At 45.3% G+C, this 13932-nt stretch overlaps 1 protein-coding gene across 1 annotated transcript; it reads left to right on the forward strand.

Moving 5' to 3' along the window:
* The first annotated feature begins 5370 nt into the window (after positions 1–5370).
* On the forward strand, positions 5371–10397 carry LOC310636125 (zinc finger protein with KRAB and SCAN domains 1-like). Its single transcript, XM_083355665.1, has 4 exons — positions 5371–5992; positions 6954–7067; positions 7863–7989; positions 8374–10397. The coding sequence occupies exons 1-4, from the start codon at positions 5678–5680 to the stop codon at positions 9369–9371; spliced, it is 1554 nt and encodes a 517-aa protein (XP_083211791.1). The 5' UTR covers positions 5371–5677; the 3' UTR covers positions 9372–10397.
* The last annotated feature ends 3535 nt before the right edge of the window (positions 10398–13932 follow it).

Below are 13932 nucleotides of genomic sequence, written 5' to 3' on the forward strand. Positions count from 1 at the left end.
CTTCATCTGGAGCTTCCCAGCACCACGGACTATGTGGACAGGTTGACAGTAATCAGTCCTAAAAGAAAATGTTCATTTGGCTCTTGCAACTGTGTGTTTTCTGTTGTGTGCAGTAAGAGAGCACTTTCAATTGTTTCCTGGGATTGTATGCTTTTTTCTCTTTCTAGAGCTCTGATTCCTTTAAGGGGGTAACTGTGGACTTCACAGATGAGGAGTGGAGGCAGCTTGATTCTGGCCAAAAGACCTTGCGCAGAGAAGTGATGCAGGAGGTTTCTAGGAATATGACTGCTCTGAGTAAGGCCAGGATGTTCATCTCTCTAAAAGGCCATGGCAGAAATATTCCCCGTAGAATTGAGAAATGTCCTAGATAATTCATGGAGTGACTGAATAGATTGACTGGTCAGCACTAAAGCTTTAACCTGTTCTTTGGTTGAAAACATTCTTTCTATACAATCAGATTACTAGATAAAAATTTGCAGATATCACATCGTGACTAGACAAATGGATTGTACTAAAAGTGGAACGCAGATTGACATGTTTTTTGGGGGGGAAGAGGGCTTCTAAATTGTAATCAATGTTAATTTTTCCCCCATGCAGATGATGTGTCTGTGAATGAGAACGACAAGGAGGCAAGGTTAAATCTACTCAAAATAGAGAAGAATGAAGTAAAAGTAATCCTTGGCCATCAAAGGGACACCAAAAGGCTAAAGAGAAAACAGCCAGAAAATGGAGGGGACAAGTCATCCACTTCTCTTGGTATTCGTGGCTTCCTATCCTAGCAAGATCAGAAAGAAATGACAAAAGGAAAATGTAGAAAAAAAGAAAACATGAATTTGAATTACATAACTATGGCAGAAACCGGACTAAAAAAACCATACATGCCTCTAAAAACTATGGAGAATAACTCCTTCACTTCTACTTCACCAGAGAAACTGTATTGGAAATACAAACCACATACATCTGTAAAAACGGGGGGGATTCCAGTCTGAGCAGAAAGAGGAAAGTCTGCATGCAGTGTGGAAAGAGTTTCAGTAGGAAAAGTAATCTTAATCTCCATCAAAAGATCCACACCAGGGAGAGACCACATAGATGCATGAAATGTGGAATGACCTTTACCCGGAAAGAACATCTTAATTGTCACAAAAGGATCCATACTGGGGACAGAGCGTACAAATGCATGGAATGTGGAAAGACCTTTACTCGGAAAGGAAATCTTAATAATCACAAAAGGATCCACACTGGGGACAGGCCTTATAATTGCATGGAATGTGGAAAGAGCTTTACCCAGAAAGGACATCTTAATCGTCATGAAACCATCCATACTGGGGACAGACCGTATAAATGCATGGAATGTGGAAAGAGCTTCATTAGCAACAGTCATCTTAATTGCCACTAAAGCACTCACAGTGGGAAGCAACCATATAGATAGACTGAAAAAAGCTATACTGGAAAGCTCATCGTAATTGTCATGAAAGGATCCACACAGTGGTTAGAGTTCATTAATGCACAGAGTGTGGAAATTGTTTTAGTTGGAAAACACAATTCTCAGAAAGAGCATATAAATCCATGGAGGGTAGAAAGAGCCATTCGGAAGAGGGAGGCAATACTGGCCAACAAAGTATCCACAGGGGAAACAGCCCACAAATGTATTGAATTTGGAGGGGGGAACGTCTTTAATGACTACAGGTAGTGTTCGATTTATAACCACAATTGAGCCCAAAATTTCTCTTGTTAATTAAGACATTTGTTAAGTGAATTGTGCCCCATTTTACGACCTTTCTTCACTCAGTTGTTAAGTCAGTAACTGCAGTTAGTAATCCGGTTGTTAAATGAATCTGGCTTCTCCATTGACTGTCAGAACGTCGCAAAAGGGGATCACATGATCTAGGGACACAGCAAAAGTCATGAATATAAACCAGTTGCCAAGCACCTGATTGTTGATCACATCATTATCAGGATGTTGGAATGGTGGTTAAGTGTGAAAATTGTCGTAAGTCAACCTGCCTCCAGAAGTGGTGAATGCTCCAACACTGGAGGTTTTTAAGAAGAGACTGGCCAGCCATTTGTCTGAAATGGTATAGGGTTTCCTGCCTGAGCAGGGGGTTGGACTAGATGACCTTCAAGGTCCCTTCCAACTTCTTCTTCTTATTATTTATTATTATTATTATTATTATTATTATTATTATTATTATTATTATTATTTCTATGATTAAGATGAGATTTATCTTGAATATTATTTTTGTTGCAGATAAAACCTGTTCTTAAAACTCATGTTGCATTTAAAGAATGACAGAAAAGCATATCAAAATTTATAACTTAGGTTAAAAAGCCTGGAGTTAAATATAACATGGCACTAGATGCCAAAGAGGAAGTTTAAGTTAACCGAATTTGATATTATATTTTGTAGCTTGTTTAGTTTGGATGAAAGATTGGGTGAAATTAAGCACATAAGAAGTCACCGGAGCAGAAACACATGAACAGATTTAGGTGGCAAGGGTATTTATGCACAAAGACTCCGTCTAAGCCATTCTCCAATGAGCTGATTAAATTATTCATTATTATTTTACACCTCTCTCACCAAAGGAACTCTGGGCGACTTACAAAGTTAAAAGCAATAAAAAATACCAATCTATATAGCAACAAAATTACAATACCTCTGAAATAAGAAAAATAAAAATTCATGGCAGAGGAATAATCAAATTAAAAATGCATAGTTTAGCAGGGGGGCTTCCCTCTTCCCAGCAATTCTTCACCCAAAGCCCATCAGAACAACCAGAGGTGAATTGGGATTGGAAGTAAGCGGCTCTTGTTTTCTATTTACAAACTACATGCAATGCTTAACCAGAAAGACAAGCCTCCTACAACAAATGTTTAAATTTGGGGGAGGGGGGTGTTAAGAACCTATTTTACTACCTTATATTCTGAATTCACTTCTTGTCATTTAGCAGATGGCTTAAAGTGAATACAATGATTTGATTTTCAAACAGCTTTGGATGTTTAGTAATAAATGGTAGGTTTTTTATACTGTAAATTCAATACATGATGGATAAAGTAGAATTCCTGTGGAAAATATACTTTAATTGGTACTCTGAGAAGTCTACTTAGTTATCATATGGTATTGGAGGGTTGTTTTTTAGCTTCTTCCTGATCTTAGTTACACAGATTCTTGGTAAATTGATTGCAAGCCATGCAATCAGTATTGACTAACATAGGGTAAGACTTTCTCCAAGATAATTTGCTCTTACACGATTTCCAGAGGATGAGTATTTAAATAGAGACCTGGAAAAAGAGGGGATCGGTGCCAGCTCGGTAAAACCGAAACCCTCGGTCTTCTAGGCTCACTTCTACCCTAGCAACGCGGCAAACGAACCAGCGGGAGAAACGCTTTACGCCCAGAGAGCAAGTCTCGTCTCCAGGAAGGGAGCATAGAGGAGAGGAAGCTCTCTGCTCCAGCCATCCTGACAACCTCCAGGGCGAGGCAGAGAGCGAAGCTTCCCCTCGTTCGCAGCCCCGGATCCAACCTGCCTTTCCTCTCCCGTCGCCCTCCCCGATTTCCATCCCGCGTCAGTCTTTGCATCTGACGGAGGCGGCTGCACTCACGAAGCTCTCGTTTTGCAAGGAAAGGGGTCAGTGGGAAAAGGGGCTACCAGGCGCCTTCCGACGTTCAACCCCGGATCCGTCCGTCCTGCGCTGGACCCAGAGGCCAAGCAGAGCCCCACCTTTCATCCGAGGCTCCCCGACTTCCATGCAGGGCGCAGGAGCAAGCAGGAGATGAAGAGAGGCGACGCCGAGATCATCGGTTCTTCCTTGCCCTTTGCAGGCATCGAGAGCCCCGCCCCTCTCCTCCGAGGAAGCAGTGACGTACCCATTCCGGGAGGCCTGAAAGGGAAAGTCCCCTTTCATTCTCTTCCTACCAGGTCCCCTCTAGGAAGCACATATCTATCGTTCTGGCTCCTTCTTGAGGCACTTAAGCCCAGGAGCGGGCAGGAAATTGGCGGGAAGGATTTGCCGCTTTTCTCCTCAGGCGCAGATGGTCCGATTGAGTCGAAACCTAGTTCTCCCCTCCTGCAAACCGGAAAAGGGGCTTCGGGGACATTTGGGACTGCCTCGGGCTTCTTTTGGCTGCCCTCGAGCAGGAGACCCGAGGGAGGCCCAGGAACCTCCAGGGATGAAGGGCGCCCCCTCAAGCTCAGAGGCTCAGCGCTGGCATTTCCGCGGTCTCGACGGCTGCCGCCAGGAGGCCGAGAGACCCCGGGAGCTTTGCAGCCGCCTGTGTCCCCAGTGGCTGCGACCGGAGAGGAGCAGCAAAGGGGACATGGTGGCCCTGCCGCCCGCGGAGAGGGCGAGCTGGGTGAGGGAGTGCGGAGCCGAGAGCTTCTTCCAAGGCCGGACCGCCAACTTTCCTCCCCCCCCAATCCGGTCCAAAAGCGGAGCGGTGAGAGCAGAGACTGAGTGGGACGAGCACGCCCTGCTCACCTTCGCTGACTCACCTCGGCTGCCTGCGCAGGACACCCGATCCGCTTTTGGCGAGTCCGAAGGAGCGTGAGACCGCGCCCCAAAGGTCTCTCCGCGCCCAAAGCTTTGGCCAACGGACGAAAGGCTTCCGGGGGGGGGCGATTTCGTGCCGCTTCAGGCTTTCCGTCCCCTTTGCAAACGCTCTGGGGCGCGTAGAAGCCTGAAGGGGCCATTGCTCGGGCAGCCTGGTTTTTCCCTCTTCGCCCGCCGGGCCGCCAAGCCGCCAATGTTAGGGATCTGAGCCTTTTAAGGATGAATTAAGAATAGGGCAGACTCAACACTATAAAGAACGTTCCTCCATAAGGAAGAGGCCACCAAACTGGCCAGAAGAAGCCCGGAGCCTTTTTTTTCCGTCCCTTTACTTAGGTCAGGGGTAGGCAACCTCGGCTCTTTTATGACTCATGGACTGGCTCAGGAATTCTGGGAGTTGAAGTCCATGAGTCATAAAAGAGCCGAGGTTGCCTACCCCTGACTTAGGTAATGAATGAATACATTGACATGCAAAGACGTCTCTGCCTTAGGACCCTTCTTGACATTTTTCTCATTTCCCTCCATCAAGTCTCTTCCCCCCAGCACACGCACACACACACACACACACACACACACACACACACACACACACAACTTTTTCCCTCTGTTCCAGGAACATATCTGCATTTCCAAAAGATTCGGACACAGAGCAAAAAGAAATCCCAGGTGCCCAGAAGCAACCATCAGTCTTCTCCACCCCTCGCACCTTCCCCCCCCCCCCCGCAACCAAACGCTCCACCAGCCCTGGAGTTCGAGCAGCTTTCTAACGTCAACGGGCAGGAAAGGAGCATGCGCAGAATACCTTTGCCGAGCAGAGGAAGGTTGCGGAGGGCTTCCCAGGAAAGCTCTCCAAGCCAGCGGTAAGGAAAGAGGGGACGCCTGTGGCGTTTTGCCCCTCTAGGAAGGAGCGCTCTTTGACCGAGACTCTCGGGGTTAGCGAGAAATTGTGGCGGAGCGAGTCGCGGCTGCTGTTCGGAGGGGCAAAAAGGAGCCGAGCCCCTCCCTTTCTTCTCGCCTGCTGGAAGCCGGGCAGTCGGAGCGGAGTGCCTGGCTAGGCCACCTCGGACTGCCTTGGGCTTGTTTTGATTACCCTCGAGCAGGAGACCCGAAGGAGGCCTAGGGATCCCCAAGGATGGAGGCCGCCCTCAGCCCAGAGATCCTGCGCCGGCGTTTCCGCGGTTTCGACGGCTGCCGCCAGGAGGCCGAGACGCCCCGGGAGCTTTGCAGCCGCCTTCACCGCCTGTGCCGGCAGTGGCTGCGGCCGGAGAGGAGCAGCAAAGGGGAGATGCTGGACCTGGTGGTGCTGGAGCAGCTGCTGGCCCTGCTGCCCGCGGAGATGGCGAGCTGGGTGAGGGAGTGCGGGGCCGAGAGCTGTTCGCAGGCGGTGGCCCTGGCCGAAGGCTTCCTCCTCAGCCAAGCCCAGCGGGAAGAGCCGGGAAAGGGGCAGGTGAGGAGGAGGAGGGGGGCTTCATCCTGGGAGCTCCATGGTGGTGGTGGTGGTGGTGGGAATCAGCAGTCTAGCCAAAATCAAAGAGATTCAGAACAAGCCTCTGCAGCCATTTCTGGAACTACTAATAGCAATAACACTTAGACTTATATACAGCTTCACAGCGCTTTACAACCCTCTCATATGCCCCCAAAGAGTCTGGCTCTTCATTTTACTGATTGGGGAGGATGGAAGGCTGAGTCAACCTTGAGCCGGTGGGAATCAAGCTACCAAATGGTAGGCAGCAGTCAGTCAGCAGAATTAGCCTATTTACTGGCAATATTTGGAGAGCAACTTCTTGAGGTAAATGCTTCTGTTTCCTTTGGAGATAATTCTGTTGAAGAAAAGAGAAGTTCAACCCCATTTCAATTGCTCATGCTCCTGAGAGATATAAGAGGGTCCAGAATTTGAGGAAGTGGCCACAATTTCTTGTCAGGCATCTCTTTTTGTTTCCTCTAGTGCAGGAATTAATTGGGCCACGTTTTCCATTTCAGCTGATGATATTCAAACAATTCACAATCACTCAAGTATTTCTGACTTTATCACCTAAAATGTTGGGTTGTAACCTGTAGGTTTTTTCTCAGTCATGTAACTGAATATTTCTTTTTAAAGAAGTTTATGAAACACTGGTCTCCCCCTGAACAGCTCTACATTATGGGAGTACTTGTGATTTTCATAGCTGTTTCCCACCAATTAGAGTTTGATCTTCTGTTAGTTATTGCAGCAAGGCTCTTTAATTCTAATTTTTATCTAAAACAGTAGGCATTTACCCCAAAACAGAAGTCATGTGCAGTACAGAGTCGAGCTGCCTTACTTTCACTTGGGTTGGAGAAATACAGGTGGAACGGCAAAAAGTAAGGCAAGCAAACTAATCTCATTATGGTTCTCTGAAAGTGAATCATAAACCAGACTCTTCTGTCAGGTGCAGGAGCCATTCATTGGGGAGATCTCAGCAGAGCTCCAGGAAAGAGGAGATCCATCAAGCTCTTCTCAGGAGCTGCTTTTTAGGAGGATCCAACATGGGCCTCCTTGGCAGGTAAGTGCAGGTTTCTTCTGAGAACAGCATTTCCACCTCTCTCCGTTCATGAGTTGCTTTTACCACCAAATGCTGAGTGTGTCTGTTTGAACACAGTGTCCCCCCTGAATATCCTGATGAGTCACACTCAGCATTCAAGATTGTTCTGGAGTTGCAAAAGAGAAAATTTAGAGACTGAGAGTCTTGCATTAGGCAATGAAATTTGTTTGGTAGAAACATTTCTTAATACTTTTCTTAAAACATTTCTTAATACTCTAAATATTTCTTAATACTTTTCAGAAGAGAGCTGAAAACTAGATAGAAATGAATTGAAACAATAGAAATAAGATTAAAAACTACATACGGACTTAGGGCTTCATCCTTCATCCTATGTTTAAATCAGTGCTAAACAGCTGCAACAGTAAGACTGATGGCCAGGTGACTTGGGATTTCTAGGCTCATTGCCAAAATTTTGAGATAGGTTAGGAAAACCTCTAGGTGGATGTGTCATGTTTACTAGTTTGCTAGTCTAGAGGATTCTGTTCCCCAAAATCTCTTGCTGTGTTATTCTGGCTCACTGGGAAGCTCTGCAATGGTGACTGTGTTGCCATTCCACAACCTGGATGCACCTAAGACATGATTTGTGCAGCTATGGCTTCCCAGCCCCAAAGACTATGTGGAGATGCAGGCATAAAATAGTTTCTGGTAAGAAAGTATCTGTTTAGTCCCTTGCAAAATTCTGTTTCCATTTTGTGCAATAAAATTTACAAGTCTTTCCTGTTAATGTCTGCCAAGGAACATTTTCTTTTTCATCAGGGATCTGGTCCATTTGAAGAGGTGATTGTGGACTTCACGTTGGAGGAGTGGGAGCTGCTAGATTCTGGTCAGAAGACGTTGTGCAGGGAAGTCATGTGGGACATGATGAAGAATATGGCTGCTCTGGGTAAGGCCAGGCTTTGCTCTGGCTTCCATTCACTGGGAGATGTTTTTTTTCAGGGGAAGATGAATAGGGAAGATATTTACACTCAGATGCTTAAGGTGATCATCTCTCCTTAACCCCTTGCTGTAAATACCATAGACTCTGAAAATGTCCTAGATGTTCCATGGAAATGGCTGAGCAGATTGTCCAATCAGTACAAGAGTTAATATATTTCTTGGCTGAAAAATTCTTTGTATACCTTCAGGGTCTCCTAGATAACAATTTGCAGCCATCACATCCTAGCTAGACACATGTCTGGTGCCAACCTGGAACACATGTTTTTGAAAGGGGGAGACCCTCCTTTCACCATTCTCAATTGTAACAAACTTTTATTTTCTTTTTTCCAAGGAGCTGTTGGGCTGGAAAATGAGAATAGCAAGCAAGGAGGGTTAAAGACAGAGAAGCATGAAGTTGAAGAAGTGATATTTGGCCACGAAGAGGACAGAAGAAGACAAGAGAGAAAGCACTCAGAAGATGGAGAGAAGTCATCCATTTCTGTTCCTGTCGGAATCCCTAGTTTCCTGTTCCAGCAAGACCTGGAAGGAAATAAAAAGGAAAAATATGGGGGGAAAGAGAAAAATCCACTTGACTTACATGAATGTGAAGAAAACCAGACTGAAGGAAAAATGTATGCAATGTATGAAAAATACATCAGTCATTCTTTCTCTCTTACTTTACTAAAGGAACTCTACAGCAGAAGCAAACTACACACCTTTGTAAAATCTGGGAGGGATTCCAGTCGGAGCACAGAGATGAAACTATGCATGGAGTGTGGGAAGAGATTCATTAGCAAGAGTAAACTTATTCTCCACCAAAGGATCCACACTGGCGAGAGACCACATAAATGCCTGGAGTGTGGAAAAAGCTTTACCCAGAAAGGGCATCTTAATTCTCATAACAAGATCCACACAGGGGAGAGGCCATATAAATGCATGGAGTGTGGAAAGAGCTTTTCTGAGAAGAAAGAAGTTACGCGCCACCAAAGGATCCACACAGGAGAGAGGCCATATAAATGCCTGGAGTGTGGAAAGAGCTTTACTCAGAAAGGACCACTTAATTCTCATGAACGGATCCACACAGGGGAGAGGCCGTATCAGTGCATGGAATGTGGAAAGAGCTTTACCCAGAAAGGACAGCTTAATTGTCATGAACGAATCCACAGAGGGGAGAGACCATATAAATGCATGGAGTGTGGAAAGGGCTTTACCCGAAAGGGATATCTCACTTCTCATGAAAGGATCCACACAGGGGAGAGACCTTATAAATGCCTGGAATGTGGAAAGAGCTTTTATGACAAGACAAGTGTTACTCGTCACCAAAGGATCCATGCGGGAGGGAACATATAAATGCCTTGAGTTTGAAGAATCCTTTAATGACTACATCACCTTTAGTTGTCAGAGGAAAATTAGAAATGCGTGGAAAGTGGATCAAGCTTCACTGAGTATAAGGTCTCACCTCTCATAAAAGGATGCACACGTGAAAAACTGTACAAATCCATGGACTGAGCTTTATTTGCAACCGCCAATGTATTCATCATCCAAGAATCCAGACATGGAGGCAGCTTATTAATGCACGGAACATGCAAAGATGTTTTTCTTAAGCCTGAATCTTGTTTATCATCCAAGCAGCCACACACAAGAAAAGGTATAAGCCCTCAAATGTGGAAAGAACTGAAGATGGATCAGCGGCTTAATTTTTCGTAGGATGACCCATTCAGGAGAGTTACCACAGAAACATAGAAGTATGGGCGAGTTAGTGAAAATGCACTATTGTCTCACTCATCGTACACTTTTTAAACGTATTCTCAAATATGGAGGACATATAATCTCTTTTAAAGTTGGTTATCTTGGTATTGTTTTAGTGCAGGGCGTATGATCGTTCAGAAGTTCAGTCCCTAGCCATCTCACAGTTGGACTGTTATAACGCACTCTACATGGTGTACCCTCGAAGAGCATTCAGAGGCTACAGCTGAGGGACCTTTTCACCCCACTGGGATTGGCCTGCACCACTTGTCCCAGCAGAGGCCAAATTATTCCGACTGGCAGGATCTGGGAGGGCCTTCTCTGCTACAGCTCCTGCCCTCTCGAACATCTTGCCCCTCCCCATGCGAGGTTTGCCAATCCTCCTTTCGTAAGGCCCTAAAGAACTGGCTCTGCCAGTTGGTGTGGGGTCCTAATGGAGGAACAGCACAGTGGAGGAGATTGATTAACAGCCTACCCCCACTTATGTGTCCTGGATTTTAATCTTTGGTTTTAATTTCTTCAGGTTTTAATGTAGATGTATTTTTCTGTCTGTAAGCCGCCCAGAGTTACCTTATGGTAAGATGAGCGGTCACTGAATGAATGAATGAATGAATGAATGAATGAATGAATGAATAGAAAAATAAAAAGAAATGAGGTTAGACTGGATGTGATGTGGCAGCCATGAGAGGTGGGACAAGAAAAGACACTGTACAGCTAAAGGAAAGTGAATGGAAGAGGACGTTTATAATTTATAATTTTTGTTTTACATCTTCAAAGAAAGAAGTTCTTGAAAGTCTTTACGAATTTCTTCAGACAGAATCTGCCTAGGGCTGCTGTGTTAGGCATATGTAAAGGTCTATGTAAATGCAAACTGGATGTTTTTTTGTAATCCTAACGTACGTTGCCCAAACCCACACATTCCTACTGGTATTATAGTTTTCCAATTGTATAAATGAATATGTTTCATGATTTCTTAAAAGCATCTCTCCTGGGCTGTTGACAGTAGGAGAGAGAGAGAGGGGGAAAAAACCTAGAGCAGCAGTTTGGCCTAGACTAGAGATTAATACACCTGACTAGGAATTTGGGATTGAGTTCCGGTCTCAATTTAGCAATGAAAGCCGACTGGGAGATTTTGGACCAGTCACTCTCTGTCAACCCAGTTCATCTTGACGAAGTGGCGGTTGTGGGCAAGTAGAAGGAATGAGTATTAGATATGTTTGCTACGTTATTTAGGCTCAGATTGGAAGAGAAAGAGAATGGTAACAATCTCTAGGGATAATGGTGACCCAGGTCTGTCATAAGCTCTGATCTTAAGATGAAGGTTTCCTCCATGTAATCCCTCAATACTGCCTAAATAGTTTCTAACTGAGGGGCGCCATTAAATTCAGATTTCACACAGACTGGATGTAAGTAGTCCTTGACTTATGACCACAATTGAGCAGCAAATTTATGTTTTAAGTGAGACAGTTATTTTGCTCCATCTTACAACCTACCTTGCCATAGTTCAGTAAATCACTGCAATTATAACATGGATGGAAGTGAATCTAGCTTCCCCATTGAGTTTGCTTGCCAGAAGGTCGTAAACTATGATCTCATGATCCTGGGACACTGCAGCCGTGGTGAATTAGTTGCCAAGCATTTGAATTTTGATCACGTGACCCTGGGGATGCTGCAATGTGTGAAAAACGGTCATAGGTCCCTTTTTTCAGTGCTGTTGTAAGTTCGAATGGTCACTAAACTGTTATAAGTTGAGTACCTGTGCAGCAACTTTTGTGCTGTCTTCCTGGAATGCAAGGTGAAACGACTGGTAAAATGCCTGCAGAAAAGACATTCTGCACTTGGGCACTGAATTCCCCTAAATTCAGAGAACACCCAAGAAATGTTTGAGCTTTTCTCTCTTTCTGTCTGTGTGGCCGTGTCTTCAAGTCATTGTGGTTGGGGGCCGCTGAACTATAGTCCATATGATGGCCTGGACCATACCCTTCAGTTTTCTTTGCAAGATCTTAGAAGTGGTTTGCCATTGCCTGCTTCCTTGGGCTGAGGGTATGACTGGCTCAAGGTCACTATGGTTAAGATGGGATTAGAACTCTTGTTCTCCTGATTTCTAGCCCAGTATCTTCGCCATACAACTACTCCACTCACAATTGCCTTTGGTAGACTGCACTCCAAGACCCATGCCACCCTGTGGTCAGCTGCCCCAGGGCATGCCAGAAACTGGGCCGCGCAAAGTCCCATCGGCAATACGTAAAACCACGTCCCCTCCAGTCTGCTGAAAAACCTTTCTTCACAGAACTGGTCCCTGGTTGGGGGCCGCTGAACTAGAGTATGCCAAAATGCCCCTTTGTGTCAGGCTCCTGGGCTATACGAGGCTGGTTTTCCACTTAAATGAGCTAGCCCGGTGTTTATCAACCATGGCAACTTTTAAGACGTGTGCACTTCAACTACCATGCTGGCTGGGGAACCCTGGGAATTGAAGTCCATACCTCTTAAAAGTTGCCACAGGTTGAGAAACACTGGGCTAGAGTGCACAAATGTCCCTTTGCATCATGTTCCTGGATGTATAGGGCTGGCTTTGCACTGCAAAAAAGGTGAAATCTGCCTTTCAGATTCTCCCCTTTCCCATCACAAAGTCAGCCCAACCCCTGCCCAGGATTCTGCAAAGGGATGATGCTGGAAGCGCTTTCACCCAATGAGAATGCACTGAGGACTCCCTCAGCTTCTCCTACACAAGTCCCTGAGACAGCCTCTGCTATTTCCCACTGGGCAAAACCACTTCCTGTATCATGAGAACAGTGTGCGCCTTCCATTCTCCCATCACTCTCTTTTGCAGCACCTTTTGTAGAATAGCAAGCAAACCCAGATCTGCAATGCTTTGGAAGGCCCCAGAATCTTTCCAAAGGGTTTCCACATAGAAACCGAGTATACCTCTTAAGAAAGAGGGGCCGGTGCAATTTGGAGAACGCTGTGAGCAGCATCTGGAAGAGGGTCTGACCCAACCTCCCTGAAGGCTGCACCTGCCTGATTAAGAGGGAGGAACATGGTGAAGGTAAATTGGGCATGGCAGAACTTGTGGAGCATGAGGTGGCTGTGGCTTTGAGGTGCCTACCTCTGGTACAGAGGGTCAGACTGAATTCCTCAGGGGTGCTGACTTTAGTAGAGGCCTGAGGGCTACAGCAGCCAGTTCAAACTGCTGAAGGCCCAGGCCTCTAATTCAGCCGCAGTGTTGCTGCTTCCACCACTGAGAATTGCCACTGAGCAGGCTACCCAAAAGGACAGAGAGAAGGGGGATGCAGTCATTTTTTTTGGTTTTCTAATGGATATAAAAGTTATATAGTGTATTGTAGGTCTATTAAGTGTATAATAGTACTATGCCTTAAAAAACCCCAATGTAACATACCTTAATTAAAATATACTTTATTGGTAATTAGCAAATATGCTTGGAAGAATGGCACCAATGAACTTGCTCAATTAAGCACGTTAAAGTGAGCTACGCCTCTAAGCTCTCCCTTTTTGAGAAAAGAAGCCAAAGGAGGAATCCAAAATACTAGAATTAAACATGGAAGATTGTGGATGGAGTGACCCACCAAATGGGTCCCTATAACATCAGATGAGACTAAAATGGGATTGGGTACTTTCTGGCACCTGGCCAACCTTATCTAGATAAGCAGGATTTGAAATGGTTAGAAATGGGATGGTAGACCACCAGGAATTCCAATACAAGTCCCCCCTAGTGAGAACAGAATTTATAAAGTGTTTCACTGAGGAATTGTGCTAGTTCTCATGAAAGGTTGCATGTAGACAGATTATATGCAGTAAAGATTATGTAAACTGGAAAGAACTATAAACAGTATTTGATTTTGACAATAGCTGATAAACTACAGATAATCTATTGTTTCAAAAGTAATCATATTTACTCGGTAAGTAAATCTCAGTGTGCAACCTGGCAGTCCTAGACTCAACGTCTGCTCAAATAATGTATAGAAGTTGTGGCCAGTAGTCTTTGCACAGCTTCGTGTTGTGCACCAGTTGCTTCTGTTAATGGATCTGCTCAGAGTCACCCATGCCCTTACTATCTGCCAGGACCTAGAAGACGGGTCTTTTCTGTTGTTGGTTCCTCAAGAAAGGCTATGTCAGCAGGCCTGGGGATCCCAAGGAACTGGTGAAG

Source organism: Vipera ursinii (genome assembly GCF_947247035.1).
Source record: "Vipera ursinii genome assembly, chromosome: 2".
Classification (NCBI taxonomy): domain Eukaryota; kingdom Metazoa; phylum Chordata; class Lepidosauria; order Squamata; family Viperidae; genus Vipera; species Vipera ursinii.

Coding starts and splice junctions, on each gene's coding strand:
- LOC310636125 (XM_083355665.1), top strand. CDS start 5,678: ATGGAGGCCGCCCTCAGCCCAGAGATCCTGCGCCGGCGTTTCCGCGGT. Junction 7,068..7,862: donor AACATGGGCCTCCTTGGCAG/GTAAGTGCAGGT, acceptor CTTTTTCATCAG/GGATCTGGTCCATTTGAAGA. Junction 7,990..8,373: donor GAAGAATATGGCTGCTCTGG/GTAAGGCCAGGC, acceptor CTTTTTTCCAAG/GAGCTGTTGGGCTGGAAAAT.